At 31.2% G+C, this 20,474-nt stretch overlaps 2 protein-coding genes across 2 annotated transcripts; both read right to left on the bottom strand.

Moving 5' to 3' along the window:
- Positions 1-1,281: 1,281 nt before the first annotated feature.
- LOTGIDRAFT_155820 (hypothetical protein) lies at positions 1,282-10,884 on the bottom strand (the record flags this gene model as incomplete). The annotated part of the gene is made up of 4 exons (XM_009068337.1): positions 1,282-1,380; positions 2,774-2,853; positions 9,115-9,162; positions 10,779-10,884. The coding sequence occupies 4 exons, from the start codon at positions 10,882-10,884 to the stop codon at positions 1,282-1,284; spliced, it is 333 nt and encodes a 110-aa protein (XP_009066585.1).
- A 2,267-nt stretch (positions 10,885-13,151) lies between these two features.
- Positions 13,152-14,481, bottom strand: LOTGIDRAFT_155819 (hypothetical protein; the record flags this gene model as incomplete). Its single annotated transcript, XM_009068336.1, has 2 exons — positions 13,152-13,210; positions 14,076-14,481. 2 exons carry the CDS (start codon positions 14,479-14,481, stop codon positions 13,152-13,154), a joined length of 465 nt encoding a protein of 154 aa, XP_009066584.1.
- Between the last annotated feature and the right edge of the window lie 5,993 nt (positions 14,482-20,474).

Raw genomic sequence — 20,474 nt, 5'->3', positions numbered from 1 at the left:
TAATAAGATGTAAGAAGGTGACTAGTACAAGGGTATCAATATTAATATAAACTATTAAAGTTGAAGTAGATGTCCAGTAGTATATCAATAAGATTAAGACAAGATGTAACCAAGATCTAAAGATAATCTTGACATATTTTATAGACAAGGTGAAAACAATCTTAAAATTGTCTGATTATATTACAAGTAATCTGAATATCTGATATTAGTAATATCATCTCAAACTGACCAGCTCCTAGAAGCAAGTTATGATTATTAACAGACTGAAAAACAGGTACAAAAAAAATCAAAAAGTTCCATAAATAGCTTCAAAATTAAAAGCGTTACAATGCCATATGTTTATGCTCGCCTGGGCATCATAGATATTTCAGTATCACTTGGTATTTGAGAGATTTAAAATACACAGTATGTCAATGATATGTCCAGAAACTACAGAGAGATACATCAGCAAGGTTTGCAAGATATAGTCACTTTACCAAATTTGTCCCTGAAAACAACAATGCAAAAATGGAAATAATCTGAACCATCTGAAATCTTATTTCAATCTTTCCTGTATTAAGAAAGCAATTTAGATTTGACTGATGTACTCTGTATTGTGTTTTTTAACAACTTTTCTTGAATTGATACAATCTTACATCCATGAGATATTGAGATATGAAAAAACATAAATTGAAGCAATAATTCTAAAGTAGTCCTATCAAACAAAACAAGATAAATTACCTATTTCTTCAAATGTAACTTCACCTGCAGGACTAACATGAAACCTGGAAAAAGTTACAGGAACTCTCATGTTCTCCATGATGTCAAATGAAACAAAGTAAACTTTGGACTGTCAATAGATTCTGCATCAGTTTGATATGTGAATACTTGACTAGATATTATCTATATAGGTATATAATTATTATCATCTACCTAAATCTCATCACTACTCCTGATTAATAAAATAAACAATAAACTGATAAAACTTTTATATTTAGAATTTCTGAGAAATTTTCAAATTTTTCTTCTTTTTTTTATTTATGAATTCTAATGGAATTCCTCATAATTGCATAATTGATGCATTGTATTTTCAATGAACATAATAAAATTGTAGGCATAGAGGTTCAAATTGACGAAATACAGTGTTTTTCGGTGCAGTGTACTGTGAGGGATTATCAATACAGTAGAAAATAGAAGAAACGAATCATGTCTGCACTGTGGCTGGACCTGTACCTCATGTGTTTACTTCATCTATTTTAGCTGGTATGGATTAAATCACACAGTACACTACACCTCATCTATTCACAGCTTTAACCAACTCATTTTTTTATTTCTAACTATCATTAAACCATGAACATGCACACATTGTTTATCCATGACAGATCCCTTTAAACTGTAAAACTGAAAGGGGAAAAAAGGTTGAAAAATCTAAGGGGATGTCACATCCTGTGCCAGAATCGAAACCTGTACCTTTGCATTACTAAGTCTCCATAAAAAATGAAATATCATTAAATTACTTGTGTATAGATTATCTACACATGATTTTAATTTTATTATATATATTGGTTATTCTTTTATAATAATTAATAAAGATTAACAGAAAGTGTGGACAAGACATGTGAAATTTCAGTGGGTGGCAGGCAATGTCACCTTCATTAAGTTTACATGGGTCAGTTTGGGTCATTGCTCTAAACTTTTTAATCAGCTGTTTAATATAAATCATGTTTTTATTTCATGATCTTATCTTAAATATTCAATCATAGACTATTACCACAACTTAGTACTTTTTATAGTAAGAACAATTTGATAGGTGAAGATGTTTAGAACAATCTGAAGAACTTGATAAAATCATCAAATACCAGTACACATATATAATGCAAATAGTCAAAAATCTAAAACTGGTACTCACAATGTATTGGAATAAACCTGATCTGAAGGGTTTTTTCCCTAGATTTAAAGAATGTTAAAGAATGTTAAAAAAAGCTCAACAATTTTAGGTACATAGAAATCAGCATTGAGCAATATCTAGTATTTCTTAGATAGAATTTACATAGTGAGTACTTGAAGGATTATCTTCAAACATAAACTTCAAAAAATCTACATTGTCTCCTTGAACAGTATCTGTGGTAATCTACTTAGTAAGAATTTACTCTGAATACTATCAATATCAGTAATTGATATAAATATACTTTTTGAACTCCCAGTGATTTTATTATTCATAAAGTAAAAAGAAACTTTTGATGATAAAATTTGAGAATAATCTAGGTAAGTGTTGTGTTGATTAAGCACTAGAAATTATTGCTACAAATAACCTTTAGTAAGAGATATAATTTCAATAAAAATATTTAAATCTGTAGAGGAATCTGGTATGATATGATAAGATTTCTAGTGTAAGTTAGATCTATATTATATATATTCTATATCTATTAAAGATAAATACTGGCCAGTATTCACCCTAATAAACACACAAAACTTAAGGCATTTAATTAAGCATTTTAATTGAGATTTCATCAATATATACATGCATACCAAGTTTCATCAAGATCAGATAAAAACTGTAGCCTCTATCGCGCCTACAAGAAATGTGAACGGACTGCCCGACGGACAGGGGCGTCAGCTATATACGTCCACATTTCTATGTGGGCGTATAAAAACAACTCATATTTCTTTACTGCTTACATGCTGCACTATGCCATGACCCTGTAAAATTTCATTTAGAAGAGATAACACATTCCTCAAAATTGAACAAAATAACTCTTTTCTATTTCTCGGAATTTTACAAAATATTTCTTACCAAACAGAACATCTCTTCATTATGATGATTAATGTCACTAGATATTATTTCTGTAGACAGAATAGATAAAATCTTTAAATCTAAAATTTAAATTGTGAAAGCAGAAAGTAATAAAACTTTCATGGCTGCAATGGAAATACATCTTAGTTATTACTTTAATAAACAATAGAGGTTCTGTATGAAATGTTGAGCAGTATGAGCAATTTCCAATTACTTTTCAAAATATCTTAGAATGATTATGTGAGTCTGGAGTTATAATATAACTTTGTATTGAATAAACATTCATTCTCTTTCACAGAAAAACTTTCCCATTCTTATCAGCTCTTAATGTACACATATTATTATGTTCTGTTGCTTCGTCTTTTTAAATAGAGAAAGTTCTTTTTAAAATTGGGGCTCTGACGGCAAATTGATGAGACTGTTTGTAAGTTTATTAGATTAAGTTAGGTAATAAATAAACTGTTATTATCAGTCAAGTATCCTAGAGATGATAATAATAACTGTACCTGGTAGGAATGATAACATCAATATATCAAGTTCTATCTTGTTAACTTCATTTGCATAACACTTTTTATTCAATAAACCAAAAATACAGAACTATTGTATCAATCAAAATTCTGTGTCTTAACCAACATGTCAAATATAATTCATTTGGTTAAACAAGAAATTTGTTCTTATGATTAACACAGGGAAATTTTCTCTGCTCTGCTAATGATCAACCAAAAATATTCAAATAAAATTTTATCTTCATAATGCTTATATGCATTAGAAAAAAAAGTCTAGAGATTACTTTAAAATTTTCATTCAGCACAACTAAATAAAGTGGACTGTCTAAATCTCTTCAAATGAAGGTAATTACCCTGCAGTGTGCATGAGAAATCTGCGATGTCACTTTTTTCAGAAGGACACAAGAGCTGATTTTTTGGTCCAGAAATACTGTGGCTACTACATGTATTATTGATATAATGCTATATAATGAACTCTAGTTCAAGATAAACTCAGTGTATATTTATATAGACTTCAGGTATATAATCTGATTAGAATTGATGTTGATTTGATCTCTGTACCCATTCTCTGATAAGATAATATTTCTCTTTTAAAAGCTAGGTTCCTCCATACTGACGAAGGTTCTACACAAATCACTAGAATAGGATGTTATAATGACATCTATCAACCGACCAACCATTCTCTCTACAATCATGTGGTCCAATTTATTTTTGTCCGTCACAAAACCTTTTCTCAATGGGTGAAGGGCATCAGAAATAGAATAATTCTAGTAGTATATACAGTTATATGAATAACATAAGATAGCTTGCCAGGCAAGGTAATATACGCCCATTGGCAGCTTTGATTTTGAATACAAATATTTAGTAGTACAGTAACAATCACCAGTATGAAATATTCAACCTTCAGTCATACACTTCTTTTGAACTCTTTAGGGCAATACTGAATAATATTGAGTATGAGTTATTGCCCTTGTTCTTGAAAACGTGTTCAATTTCTAGCACGTGAAACCTCTAGAAGGCAAATATTCCATCCTCAGCGCGGGACTGAATAATAAAACAAGTTTTGTCAAAATTCAGCAAGAATCATGCCTTTTAGTGTTTAAGAGATAAATTTGAAAGTGTTTTCAAGAACAAGGGCAATAACTCATACTAAATATTTTTCGATTCTTCTGATTTTCAATAGGGTTTATCCTTGGTCGAAAACAAACACTCGTGTCTAGTTTCGTCAAAATCCATCAAGAATTGTGCCTTCTAGACTGTTTACGAGCACATAATGAATTTCCTTGGTCAAAAAACAAGTAAATTGTACTTGTTCTAATTTTCAAACTTTTTTTGCCCAAAGTTTCATAAAAATATTTCCAAATGTTTGGTGTGCTCGGTTTAATAAAGTATTGATACATGTAATATAATAATACACATATCGCAGCACAATTTTTCATCCTAGAACTAGTTGTGGTTTAAATAATAATGGGGAAAAGTCAAGGGTTATTTTATCAATTTCAACAGATCATTTTAAAATGTCTGATACAATCAAAAAACTGGATCTTCCAGGAATCAAACTATCAATATCAATAATTTTAAATACTCAAGAGATAAGATAATATATATCTACTAGAACATGGTTTAACTTGTTATAAGTTAAGAATGTGATAAGAGTTCAAATCACTTTATATTTACATCAATATCATCTAATCATATCAAACATCAAACGAGGGGAGGATTCTTTATCTACAGTCAGAAAAATAACAAGTTTCAACATACTTATCTATCTCATTGTTTTCCATTGGCTTACAAGTATCAATAACATCACATGAGAATATAATGTTACATAATTCAAATTTATTTCAAAATTAGCAGAAATAGGTGCAATTTGTATTGATTGGAAAAGCGACATTTATCAACAATAATAAGTCTTTCTATTTCCAAATGATTCAAATTCAGATTCAAAATCTGCTAAAAACAAAAACCTTACCATGTAAAAACAACTGCCTTGAAAATCTGTGACCATCTGTAAACCTTGAGTTTAGGTTCAAGTGATCAGAAAATTCATTTAGTTGTTAAATATTAAACAATCTTTAAGAATACAAAAACCAAACAAAGAGCAGAGGATTATTATCAATAGATCTGAAGGAGAATGATAATACTGAATTATCTATCACTGTTGTTTCTGCTTAGTAAATTTGTAATACATGGGAGACTACTCTTATATATTTATAACAATTCCAATGCAATACTGACCAAAAATTTGTTTGTACCTTGAGGGAGTGTAGCATTTAGTATACTGTGAGGACAGATATTCAACAGTTGACTTTCAACCAACAGTAAACTCTATAAAATTATTATTACCATTATGCCACCAACAACCTACACAAAACAGCCTTGTCAGTAAAATATTCACAATCATGTGTATTTTAAAGAGATATAATTAATTCTATACATGTCTATATCTATGTTTAAAAGAAAAATATAGAACAACTAGAATGAATTTCTAATTGTCTTAGATATTCATGTTTATATCATGTATTTCTAATTCATTAATTGATAACAAACAATATTTTTCTACTCAAATTTCAGATTTGGCTCTATGATTTCACCGTGTTGAATCTAGTCCAATTGAATTAAACCCAAAATATTGTACGACTAAAAAAAATAAATATCACTTACTCCATATTTATTGAAACAGAGTTAAATATTCCAGAGAGAACACTTGGCATAGAGTTATAAATTCCAAGACAAGACTCTAATGTTAACTAAGCTACAATGAAAGTGACCAATGAATGTATCAATTAAAACGTTGGTAATAAGATATTAATTAAGACAATGATATATATATTGTATTGGAAGTTTAAAGGTTTCTATTTGGACACTGTCCCCTGAACATTGGACAGAGTAATCAGTATTAAACATGTAGGTTATAGTACAACTAGTATTAATATCACTGATTATTATTATTTATATCATTGATTACAATTTTCACTCATCAGATTTCAAATCAATATAATTTCAAACATTTTTATAAAAAAAAAAACATTGCAGAGTAAGGTATTTGATGTCTGACAGATAGTGATCAAGGTATGTTAGTCAGTTTATAAATGGAATACAATTCTATTTAAGAATTTATAAAACAGCTATGATTAAGTGGCCTCAAATTATCAGACTATAAAAAATATCTACAATATAGAGAGATAACCTTCTTATTCAATGAATTGGTGCAATGATGTAAAATACTTATATTGAAAGATAGCTTGCCAGGCAAAGTAATGTATGCCCACTGGCAACTGTCAGAAATGTCAAGGGCAATAACTAAACTACTAAAATCAAAATTGATCGAGATCTCATCAATATATACTTACACACCAGGTTTAATCCAATTCAGATGTAAACTAAAATAATTCAAGGGTCAATAACTCAAAATCAATTTTACTACCAAATTTGAACTTTCATCAAGATTGGGTAAAAACTGTAGCCTTTATCATGTCTACAAGCCAAATTTGACAGATTTCCATGTCAAGGGGTATAAATGAGAAACCATTTATAAGATTATTACTCAAATTCAAGCTTGACCGAGATCTCATCAATACATACATGCATTCCAAGTTTCATCAAGATCAGATAAAAAACTATAGCCCCTACCATGTCTACAAGCCAAAATCGACGCTGTATTACTAAGTCAAGGACTATAAGTCTGAAACCTTTGTTCTAATTACTACCATTATATCCAACTTGACCCAGAAGTATACATCCATTGCAAATTTCATCAGATAAAATCTGGAGCCTCTATTGTGTCAAGAAATGTTGATGCATGGACAGGGAATATACATTTTCATGAGGACGTATATAAAAGTTGAATTCTGATCTCTAAATTTTTAAGTTGTAAGGTCTTATATCTATCTATTTCAAGGACATATGACAATCTTGTTATTCACAGGTCATACAAATAAATAAGTTTTGTGTTTCAAATTTAAAGCAGCCAATAAACACGCAAGCTTTTTAATCAAAAGTATTAACATCAAATTATTTGACCTTTTTTTTCAAACTGTATTTCTTGTTGCCAATTGTAAGAGTATCATAGGAAGAAGCTCCACCGTTGATATTGCACTTACCAGTACTGTATTTTGTTTGCAAACTAGAAGCATAAAAAGCGGAAGAAGTTCAGTAAGACTCCATCCATTCATAAATTTTTTGCTCATTGTCTTGCACTTCTTGAAATATCATGGTTGGTTAAAAAAAACACACTGATCCTTGCCAATATTTGGCAGTTTTTTTATTTAAGTATCAAATACTAAGAGAAAAATTCTACCTGTGCTAAGATTGATCCTTTTATAGCAAAGTTTTGCAAGCAAGCACTTAACTCTTGAAAGACAAGAATTTTGGCAACTTACTACCCACTTTTCAACCGCTCACATATTGAAAGTTATACATTACAGAAAGTAAATTGTATAATAAACATACTGATGAGGTGAACTAGCAATAGCATGTAGAGAGGTTACCATGTGAACGAACTTGATATGGGATTTGAAAAATCTAGAATACTAGCATGATCTGTTGATTGAGGTTGATTGTAAGTATCAGATTCAGAGGGAGACACCATTAAGTAGAGAAAGTTATGTGACATGTTCATGATGCATCCACAGTCATCAGAATGATGGTCTATATCAGGGCTATACAAAATCTTTTTTTACAAAATGTGCCTGCGGATTTGTTGAAGCCGGGTCTATATTCTAAATATTATTTTGATAGTTTTTATTGCAAGTCATACTAAAGTTAAAACTGATATTAACACTACCACAATGTACCTAACTTATCAAGAGTTTAAGATTAGATTAAAAGGTAGGATAATAGATGTCAGAATAATAATTGAAAGATAAACAGGTGAAACTAAACTTCTTCCATTAGATAGAAGATATATATGATTGTAAATAGCATTTATAAACCAGGATTGTGTAATATGAGAGACGTATGTCCATGCCATCAATTTGCTATTGGATAGGATTGAAAACCTAAAATCCCAGCCTATTTGATTGATTGATACATTTATTTTATAGCTAACTCATTTTATCAGAAAAAAATCTGAGAAAGGTTTGAGATGAACAGGTGCCTTGCTATCACAGTTATATATATACAAATATATACACCTGACCAAAATACAAAATCAATGGAATCATTCCAACAATACAAACTTAATATAAAGACGTAAGACTCTCTCACTGTTGCCTACATCAGCACTTTGACTACACAAAGCTGTATATTTACCTCAATGATAGATATGAGCTCAATCAATCATTTAACTAAAGCAAAAGTACAAGTGAAAGAATGTGTTCAGGTTTTTTAAGTTTTTTTCAAAGGGATTAACAAAAGACAGAAGAACCTATAGGAAATGTATTTATCATCATTATAAGACATTTTTTTCGTTAAGTGATACTACATCTTAGAATGAACATAAAATTTCAAGTGAACTTACCTAGTGTCATAAAGTTACAACAGAATCCCTGTAAAATTTGGAAAATTGGAAAACTCATAAAACTAAGTAATAATTGAAAAACGCTCAATCTTAATATTAAGCGTCTTCAAATTAGATAATTGCAAATTTATGGATAATTACTAAGTTTTTTGGATTTATCGGATTATATAAGGATCCTGTTATGTTATTTATGACACCAGATATATCTACTGATGAATATATGTATTGGCCAAGTTTAAAATTATTAAATTTTATGTTCATTCTAAGACATAGTATTCCTTTAATAACCAAGAATAGTATTCCTTAACTTTTGGTTCCACATATATTGTAATTGTTACTATTCTGAAAGCACATTGAAAAAGTTAACCTCTCACCTGTAAAATTAGGGCTGCCATTTTCACCACCGCCACCTCCATCTGAGTCTATAAATAGAAATAATTTAAATATTTACTAGAAATATAAAGAAAAAGTAATTTGTTATTGTATTGTGTTGGGTGGATTGTAAACCAACTTTAATATGATTAACATAAAAATCCTAACATAATACTTTAAGTTTAAAAGTTTAAACTGAATACAATAATACAATATAATTTCTCTATAGTAAAAGGGATGTTTTACTACAATGACACCACTAGGAGTTTTCCAAAAGTATGCAGCTTCTTTTTTCATAAGCTGCTTATAGGCCGTTATTGGCTAAATAACCTGGTGGTTGGTTAAATGTTTACTAAAAGGGAAAAAAAGATAAAAATGAACTTGCACAATAACTTTTAGAAATATAAGCAACAAGTTGAGTAGTGTATTAGTTTGATGCATTAAACTAACACCAAGGTTTCTATAACATAGAAAGTCTATTTTAATTCTTTATTTATCAACAACTTCAAGGTTACCTCATATCATTTTAATGAGATCATAATTAATATAACATGTGCTTTTTACACAACATTTATATCATCTATTCATAATAAAATCTACTGCACACAACTTCAAACATAATATTTGAAATATAAAGTATTTTAGCTGTGTCATCATTGTAATATTGACTTTATATGTGAGAGAAAAAAATATATTTAGATTACCACATTGAGAGTAAAAATGGTCTCTTATACAAATACATATTAGCATGACAACTTGTACAAGGCACAGGCAAAGAACTTATTCATGTGCTATGATTGAATAACATTATTTATTAATAGACTTAGATTGAACGATATAAATACAAACTTCTTTCAACAAGTGAAGAAATTTTCAACTAAAATGTTATTTATTTTTTGAATTACTAATAGGTGTCCTTGAAAAGTGACCTAGATCTGCCTGTAAATACTCTATTTCACAGAACATGTTTAATTAAGGTTATGTCAAATAGTGTTTATTATTGATTGCATGCAGAAATGATGTTGTAGACAATGATGATGGTAGATGAAGACAATGATGATGGTAGATGAGGACAATGATGATTGTAAATGACAATGACGCTGATGATAAATTAAGATGAATTTGATGGTAAATTAAGATGATGTTGATGGTAAATTAAGATGAATTTGATGGTAAATTAAGATGATGTTGATGGTAAATTAAGATGAATTTGATGGTAAATTAAGATGATGTTGATGGTTCAAAACAATGTTCATTGTAGATTAAGACAAAGTTGATGGTTCAACAGCAATGGTAGTTGTTGGGTTCAGATGGTGAAATGATCTTGGTGGTTTATGTCAAAGATAAAGCAAAGATTTCAATGAAGAATGAATATTCAGAAGGACAAAAATTTTGCTTTGCGATGTATTTCTAAAAAGCATGCATTATCTTATGAGTCATTATAATCAGGTCTTCTAACAAAAAATCAATCTAAACTGTACTTCAGTTTAAAAATTAATTTACAAATATCTCTATTAAAATATCATTATCATTGTATTGTGGTTAAATCCAAAATGATAAACGTACAATCATAAATATACTTAGAAAATATTAAACTATCAAACTATTTTTCATGGTACACAAGATTAAATACATGGGGTACAAAATGCCATCCATTCATTCCTACCTTTTAGTGTACTCTCTATTTCAATATCCTCCCAATCCAAACAATATTCCATCTTTTTTTCATCTTTTAATAGACCTTCCAACATCATAATAGATGTATCACACATTTTTTAACAAGTTCAAACCAGTGTCAAATATAATCAAAATGTTTATCACTAAGAAATTATCAGACGAATATTTTAGATACCTATTATTCTACTTCTTGTCACCATATATAGAATAATTCTTATCAATTACAATTACTGCATTAATATATCTGTCTCCCTGAAAACTTATTGCCAAATACACTATTCCTTTTTAAATATCAATTAAAACCTTTTGATTTCCCATAAGGAATGCAATAACTAAATATAGAATCACCGATCCTTATGTAGGCATCTTAAATTATCATTCTCTAAAAAAATGACCCAAACCTTAGATCCCGAAATTGCTTAATCTTAATTTATACATAGTTTTACCCAGTCATGTTAGGTCAAAATATGGGTCACTACTCTCTAAATGTTCTACTTTCTATTTGTCTTAAAGTGGGGTTAGAGTGATAACAACGATTTACTTTTTCAGTTTCAATCACCAATTTTTCTTTTACCACGTCCTAATCATTCATAAACTGATCTGTATTTTCTCTACCAAAAACCAAATACTGTAAGGTAGATCATGCTTAATGAAACAATCAGCCCCCAAATTTTGCTCCAGAGTAATATCTTTCTCCTAAAGAGGTCTATTCAAGCAAAACTGGTTGGGCCTTACACAATAGATCAAGTTAGTCCTCCAAAAAGTTATTCTTCCTTGCTATGGATTAAATAGCACAAATCTAGTAAGTTTCAGTTTAAATCTTTGGCTTTTCGAAAACAATACACCAAATTAGGGAATAAAACTTATTCAAAACAAATTAAGAGTACATGTAGTATATAATATTTCAATGCAATTGATCAACTCTCTGTATATTGCGCTTTCAATGATGCCATGAATAAAGCAGCTAATAAAACCATCTCACATAAACTAGTATGACTTAAATACTATATTGGTTTTTCATCAACATTCTTGATAAACAGGAACTGTTTTTCAGTGTCCCTGTATCTCTGCAGCCTCACTTGTGTTGGTTAAAGGTGTTGAGTTAAATGTTTACATCATGGAAGCTTGTTCTGGTTTCTAAATTCTACATCTTCATCACACTGCATATTTCAGTATAACACTCATTTTGACCATTGGATGTTACCAAATGATATATATATATATATATATATATATACCATCTATTTCTGAACATGGCTAATCCCCACTAATCCATCTCATTATTACAATATTGTTTTGTATGATCCTGATTATCCTGTTATCATTGATCTTAATATAGAACAATTCCAACAATTGATCTTCTTAAAGACTTCTTTTTCATAAAAATCTTTGCCATTTCAATTTCTTTCTTCCAAACAGAAATGCCAGCAAATAAGCCTCTTTCTCAAGTAGTTTGAAGTAAGAGCTCAACTTGTGCTAAATCTCACCCTATATATTTTTCACCAAAAAGTTGCTGGTGATTGAGACTAATATTGCCAATGTTTTATGATATGTAAATATACAGTTTATATATAATGAATCTAAATGATATTCTTGACCTGATATGACATTGGTAAGATTGTAGTTTATTGTACCTTTTATTTGTCATTTCAAAATCACTAAGACAAAAGTTTAAACTCGTCACGAGAAAACATAAATATAAAATTCCATATTAAGTAGGAGTTGCTCTTAATCTTAAATTAGATACTGGCTTACTGCACCCTGTTCTTACCAAATCAAGACTGTGTTTGTTTGACATACAGTCATACAAGTTTTACAAGGGACAATAGACTTTTACACCAGGCCCTATAAACTAAAAGATTCTTCAATTGTAGTATAAATGAAAACTGTTCTTGGAAACTTATCTCTCAAACTCTTCTTAAAGAGTTGAAATTGACAAATTCTTAGAAGACATGCACAATAAACTGTTACCATGTACATCATCCTAATTTATTAAGTCTGTTCAAAGACCACCTTCCCAAAGTGGACCAATATTAGAACCGTTCTCAGAAAGCTTGCTTGTTTGCATTACACATACCTTTTTGAGAACAGATGATTTTTGTAATGTAAAAGGTAAAGGTAAAAATCATGTCCAAATTCGGACAGTCAGTATTTCTGGGTTCACAACAGAAGCTGTAACAATCTTCTTTCAATTCAAATTTATTCTGTCATTATTAAAAAATGATCAATATGTATAATGTATTTACAAAATGTTACTGTTGTTTCTAAAAATACCAAACAATATCCTAACCCTTAACTGCTGTTGGCTGAAGGCATTAGTGTCAGTTTGACTCAAATACCCCAATTAACTAATTCTGGAAGTCTAAATACAGGATATAACACATTTAATGAAGCATATAAAGAACAAACAAATGAAAAAATCTACAAATATAAATTAAAAACCATAAGCATAAGCGGTTAATATTTTCAATTTTAGGAACTAAATTATTATTCATGATAAACTTAATTTATTCATTCATCCATCTTTAATCAAAAAATATAAATTTAATAATCAAAATACACCTGGCTCCCATTCTATAACAATTAATCAATTGAATAGAGTATATGGCATCTCAATATGTGTTTTATCACCTGATTTCAGCAACCTGTTGCTCTTTTGTCAATATGAAAAGGGTTTTTTTTTATTATATCATAGATGAAGAGTCAGATTCACATTTTTAATAAAACTGGTTATAAACTACGATTTCAGAGCGTTTATAAAGTAATATGAATGGGCGCCAACAACATACATCTAACAGCACATAATGAGTTCTGGTCTAATGGATACAAGTCACGTCTTTGAATTGTAGAATATTCTTTAGCTCCAGTTCAATTCAGATACCCTATGTCCTGGTCCAAACATTTTGAAATTCAACCCCTATTTCAAACCAGCTTTCTCAATTCATATTTCATATCTCTAGTCAAATGAAAAGAGAATTAGTATCAGTATCCAAAACAAATATACCTGTACATGTACTTAATGGTTAGCTTGATTTAACTCAGTAAACACAGGTTAATGACCATTTCTTTTTCAGTGAAAAATAAGATTTTCTTACCAAGTGACATAAAGAATACTTCAAGTGAAAAACACTTCATTTCAACTAAATAGGCTATCACTAAGTAAGTTCATTACTATTTGCTTAATAAATCAATGTCTTTAACTAATCAGAAATGCCTGAAAACCTGCACTTTTATTTTATAGATGGGAATGTGAAAAGAGATAGTTGAAATAAGAAATATATATTACCTTGTTTAATCAATAAATTTTGAATAACTTTAAAATCATGGTAAGTTTGAGCATCATGAATATTGGATTTATAAAATCTACAAGATGAAAACTGTTGTCGTTTGACTGGTGCAGGTCGGAACTGTTGATGACCTTGAGCAGCTCCAACAACTCCTTTATAATATGATGGTGGAGGCATTGGTATCTGCTCTGTAAAACCAAGCTGGTACTGATCTTGAGAAGTAGCATGAAGAACTGAGTGTGGCACCTCTCTAGGTTGATGGTACCAGCCTCTGGAATTACTGTGTCCATGTGAATTCCAATTATTCCCATCATTCATCATTTCTGAGTGGAAACTGCGTCTGACTCTAGGATTGTGTGTAACAGCCGATGGTGTTGAGCAATGATAGTTGATCTTATCATGCATCATTAAGATTGGTGAAGACTGGTAAGACAGGAGATGGGGTTAATTATTTCTGGATATTGCTGTATAGTTGACAGGAAGGAAACAATTGATGATGGACAGCAGAAACTATATATTGATGGTGACTAATACATTAATGACCCCAAATTAACACATTACACTTCTTATTGATAAGCTTTCTCAGTTTTTTCTATCAACATAAAATGAAATCCAACACAGCAATATATTTAAATCCGTCAGATTCCTTCAGAAAGAAACAGTAAATTCAGAACCACATGCCTCACATCAACTTTTTAAGGTATAACACCATTAGTTACTATTCATCTTTAGATCATATGACATTAGGAAGCAATAGGGATCCATTTATTGCTACATTACAAGTGGTTATTTTAATATTCAAGAAACTAATCGTAAAAACAAACTGAAAATATTGGAGATAGGGATCAAATGTCCTCATATGATGTTTAAATAAACATCAGGGGATGGAAGAGTTGGTGACATAAACCTAATCAATTCAAGTAGTCACTGATTAACTTTTATTCACTTTATATTGAAGAGTATCATGCTCTATTTTAGTATATATATTATATATCAATATAGTTATTAAGATAAGTTGAAATCAAGTTTCACCATACCTACTATGGATCAAATGATCATAATAAACCATAGCATTGATAGACGTAGCGTTATCTTGCTAAATACATATAGAGATATCAGATTGATCATTTACCAGAAAACAAAACTGTAAAGGGTTTGATAAGGCTTAATTTGAAATTGAAATGTACAATTTTAACGTATAGTTAATATAAATATTTAACTTACTTGTATCAAAATAACGAAAATCAACTCCCATTTCAATCAACTATATATCAAAAATTAAAATGATCAATTGGTGTTTGTCTTTAAAATGTAAATCTGTATTAGTGATGATTTGTAGAGTTAAGTACTGAATGAGTTTAACAGGAAAGAACACTACATGTGATAAACTGATGACAGACTAAATGTGACTCACAAAGCATTGCACTTATTATTCAAACCTACTTCTTTTAGAAATAATGTCAATTGAAATCAACTAGACTACTATATACGCATTAACCTTCATTTATGTAATATTAGGATTTTGATTCATCATTGAACTTCCCTTTCCATTCTGGCCTTCAAAAATTCTTATCCTCTGTACCCAATAGCAGGTACAAATAAGAATCTTACACCACTAAGCTGATTTCTGGACCCTTTCCTCTTCCTGATTTTATTACAAGCAATGGCATTTTTTTGATTCTGTAAATATAGACCTGGCTACATAATCTCAAAACGATCTTATCCTAGAAGTAGAGAAAGAAGTTTAGACCCTCCTAGGACATCTAGGGAGCCGCGGTGGCTCAGTGAGTTAGACGCTTGCTCGCTAACCTGAAGGTCCAGGGTTCAATCCCGGCATAGGTCGAGATAATACCTTCGGATTTTTCAACCCGGTTTCCCCCTGTCAGTGATGCAGGTAAGAGGGGCTGACATGGAAAAAGCGTCTAGTCGTTTGGATGGGACAATAAACCGAGGCCTCGTGTGCTACAAGCTGTGCACGTTAAAGATCCCTCGACAGTTGGAAATCGAAAAAGAGCAGGCTAATGCCGCTGTCCTGGCAAAATTTCCCTCATGGCACCCTGCATGGCGTTGCCCGTCTTCATTAGCCCACAAGGTGCAGAAGAGTAGGACGTAAAACTCCATTCATTTCATTTCCTAGGACATCTAAGCATTAAGATCATTTCAAGAACATGCAGTCTGGGAAGCTTAACATAATCACCAAAACTAACATCATTACTGGGAAATAAATCCAACAAGTATTACCAAAGTATCATCTTCATGCATTTATTCTTTTCCCAAAAGGTGCACCTACAAATTACATCTTAATCAGTACTATAATATACTATAGGGCTTCATATGTTTCGAAATTTAAATGCTTGCAAAGAATATATTCTGATAAAAATAGAAAATTGTAAAAACTCAACAATTAAGATAATTAATGAGATGACAGTATTTAAGATAACATAAAGACCCCATCCTACATCCTTTAAATGACATTCTTACATTAACCTAATTCTTGAAGAAATGAGCTTTGTTCAATCTTGACACAATTTCATTAAATCTTTATTCAAACTGAAATGACCTGCGTCTCTTCATTACAATCTTCATTTTATTCTATCTGCTCTCATGGCAAACTGCTCCTTATTAGACACTGCAATGACTGACTTCATCTATCAGAAGCAGAAAAGCAAGTATATCATTTCTAGCACACTAATTACTTTAGTTTATAAATAGTCAGGTCTGAACCATTTATTTCAAATTAAATTTGGGTTAGTTTTTAGATAAAAAGTAAGTTATAGGTTATGAGAGAGTAGGTTATATAAAATAATATCATGGGACATACAATGTATACCCAATCACCTTCCTCCAGCTGATAATGACTGTTATATAGGAAATAATACTTATAAGATAGGACATACTGACACACTCATCAAGATAGGATTAGCACCATGATCTTTATCATATCATTTTATTTAGGTTTCTAATGCAACCTCATGAAATTTCTCAGATGTTATCATACCTTCAGTTTTACTTCAGTTTTGTTTCTCCACATAAACATATCAATTTTGTAAGCATTTTTAGATTGTATAATTTTATGTTTCATATTTTTGTTATTGGCAATGCTTTTCCTTTGTTACTCAAAATGATGGTTTTGAAATTTACATTTTGGATATCAAATTGGATATATTTGCTAATTCAACTCATACAAGTTTAATTTTCATGATATGAATATTTTAAAATAATAAATAATTTCTGGCTATACCTATTAAAACTATGGTGGAAATGAGGTTAAACTTGTTCTCAGAGGCTTTCCTGACACATTCTGGATGTCTTCAAAATTTAATTTTTACAAATTTTTTAATATTTACAAAGGAGATCATTTACACACTGCCCAAAAAAGGGATGCCAACAGACAAATTTGATACCGATATTGGGGTTTTATAGTATTATTGAAAGCCTGCTCATTATTATCACTCAACCTTCGATGCATTGGATATTATTGGTGAGGAAGTTGAATTAGGGTAGATAAAGATTTTTGACAAAAAAAAGTACCAGCAGCTTTTGACACTTGTAAAGTACCGGAAATGAAATTTTCATCAAAGAATATCTTTAGGACCATAGGAATGTAACATTTTTACAGAGGTGGATAATAATTCACAAACCAGATGACAATCCTTTTTTCTGATTAAGTTGATTAAGATTTTAATCAGAAGAGGCAGTGGTTAGGTAGAGACAACATTTCATTGTTCATTCCACAGGGCTCTTTCCACAGACTACTCAATCTGAGATAGAAATACAATATTTGCATGTCCCTCACCTCAATGGTTTTGAAGTGAAAAAAAAGACAAATTTATTATGTATAAGCTCATTTCATTATATTGGTTTACAAACTAGATTCTATGATATAAAGTATTGGGAAATAATACAATTTGGGTCAAGCATGTAAATCTTATCAAGACAAGTATAAATGTTACGTAAAAAAATGCTATATCATCGTTTCGTTTTATTTACATGAAATAAACATTCCATAATTTTACCTTCTCCAAAAAAAGTGAGAAAATAAGGAGAAAATTGTTGTCATGATAAACGTTTTGATCTACCATTTATCAAATGAAAATTAAACTATTTAATTCTTCAAAAATAATACACTGTCAGTAGCGAATTCATCTTACTTTAAATAAAGAAACTCTCTCCAAAAACTGATACGACTGCGCACTGTGAATGAAAGAAGCAATCTGGCCCAGTTGATTATAACATAAGTGTTTTCTTTATAGAATTAAAGCTATGATATCGGATCAAAGTCCAAACCTACCTTCGCCAGTTGAACTTTCACTCATCTTTGATAACTGTCTTTAATAAGCTAGCAGACGAAGGGAATTCCTGGGTATTTCCTCGGGTCAAACTTCATAGTACAAAGGTGGACAAATATTTTTCTGGACCGTCGGCCCAATGGGGGCGTGTCGTGTGTATCACGTGATGCATCACATGGTACTGATTACAGCTGTTTTCTGACGAAATCAACTTCTTTCTTGCTTACAAAATATGTTTTATTTCCAAACTGAACTCATACTGTTCTCTAACATGCTTGTCTATTTTGTGACAATTCAATTTATTTCAAATATGAATATGCATGACGCGTCAGTCGAATTTAACAACACAGGAGGAGTAGCCGAGATACTATATTGGATGTTGTCTGTAGTATTCACGTTGAAATGAATTTGACTCCCTTTAATGATAATCAGTATGCTGTTCTATGCTTACAGGGTACACGGCACCAATGAGTTAAATTGCACAGTAAAACAACAGCAAGCTTCTATTAATTCAGGTGTTTAATTCACTATATAACCGAATCCAGTTATCACTTTTATGAGAATGACAATAGAGATGCGATTACTCACAATTATGTCAGAAACATTCCACTGGAATAGAAATGAAATGAATGGGTCTGTACCATGTGGGCTAATGAAGACGGGCAATGCCACGAGGAAAAGTTTACCAGGACAGCGGCATTAACCTGCTCTTTTTCGCACAGCCTGTAGCACACGGGGCCTCGGTTTATTGTCCTATACGAACGACTAGACGCTTTTTCCATGTCAGTCTCTCTTACATACCTTCATCATTGGCAGGGGGAAACCGTGTTGAAAAATCCGAAGGTATAATCTCGACCTATGTCGGGATCAAACCCTTGACCTTAATTCAGGTTAAGCTAAAGACACATTCACGCGGTTCGTGGTCCGGTGCGGCGTTGCGATGCGTTCATTTCACCACAGCGTTTCACCGGATCGAAAAAAACAAGGGTATGTATTTGAAATGACACATACATGCTGTTGCGGTGCGTTGCTATATTTCCACGCTGCGTTTCACCTGACAAAAAGTCTCGGGACATTCTGTCCGGTGAAAAGCAGCTGTGCCCCAGGTGATTTCCATTATTTTCAGACGTCATTGTGGGAAAACCCCCATTATTACAGAGTGGAAGCCGTCAACATGCCACGTACAGCAGCAATAACTCCAAATTTAACGCAAAAAAGAACCGCGCGTATGTGTCATGCCTGCCGCAACGGTACCGCATAATCGCACCGGTTTACCACAACGCAGGCATCGCACCCGCATTTATGTGTCTTCAGCTTTAGCGAGCATGCGTCTAACTCAGTGAGCCCCAGAGCTCCCAGAGGCTGGAATAGAAACAGGTGTTTCGGTCTAATGAGGATGGTAAGCTAATATAATTATGTTTGGCCAAAATGTAATATTAAGAAATATGTTTAAAATCTGAATACCATTTCATGCCTACCCCATACCAATGGCTATTGTATTAAAAGAAAAATCACAATGTGGCAGCAAATAAAATCAATGTCTGTTGAATATCAGACCTGTCACATAGACCTATTGAACATTGTCAGAAAGTGTAAGGCTTATGGGAAGAGAATAGTTTAATTGCATAATTCTTTTTGTTGCACACTGTGTCATTTACAATCTTGATTATCAAAATAAGGTCATTCACAATCATGATGGTCAAAATCAGGATAATAAAAACCAGGATAGTTGCATTTCTAAGACAGGGTCAGGGTCAGCTAGTTTCCGATTATTTATAAGGAAAAAAGAAACATTTACTTTGGTCTGTCCACTACCTTGTAACTTTAGTTGTGTCCCTTATATCGCGCTTATCAAACATCGAAATTATAACTCGACAACATTATTAATGACAACCAGCCATGCACCATTAAAGGGAACTGTCTGCAATCATTTGTTGATTTTTTATTTATTTTTTTCTCGGCGAAACCTCTGCCAGCATGTTACGAACACCAAGAAACACACCTAGAACAAGTCTGACTTGTCACCATAAAACAAATATGACCAAAAATTGTTATCTAATCGTACGATAAGATAATTATAATTTGTAAAGTATGCAGATATACAAATGC

This window comes from Lottia gigantea (assembly GCF_000327385.1).
Source record: "Lottia gigantea unplaced genomic scaffold LOTGIsca_9, whole genome shotgun sequence".
NCBI classification, from domain to species: Eukaryota; Metazoa; Mollusca; class Gastropoda; family Lottiidae; genus Lottia; species Lottia gigantea.
The sequence above is the reverse complement of the archived record's forward strand: the minus strand, read 5'-3'. Positions and strand labels throughout refer to the sequence as shown.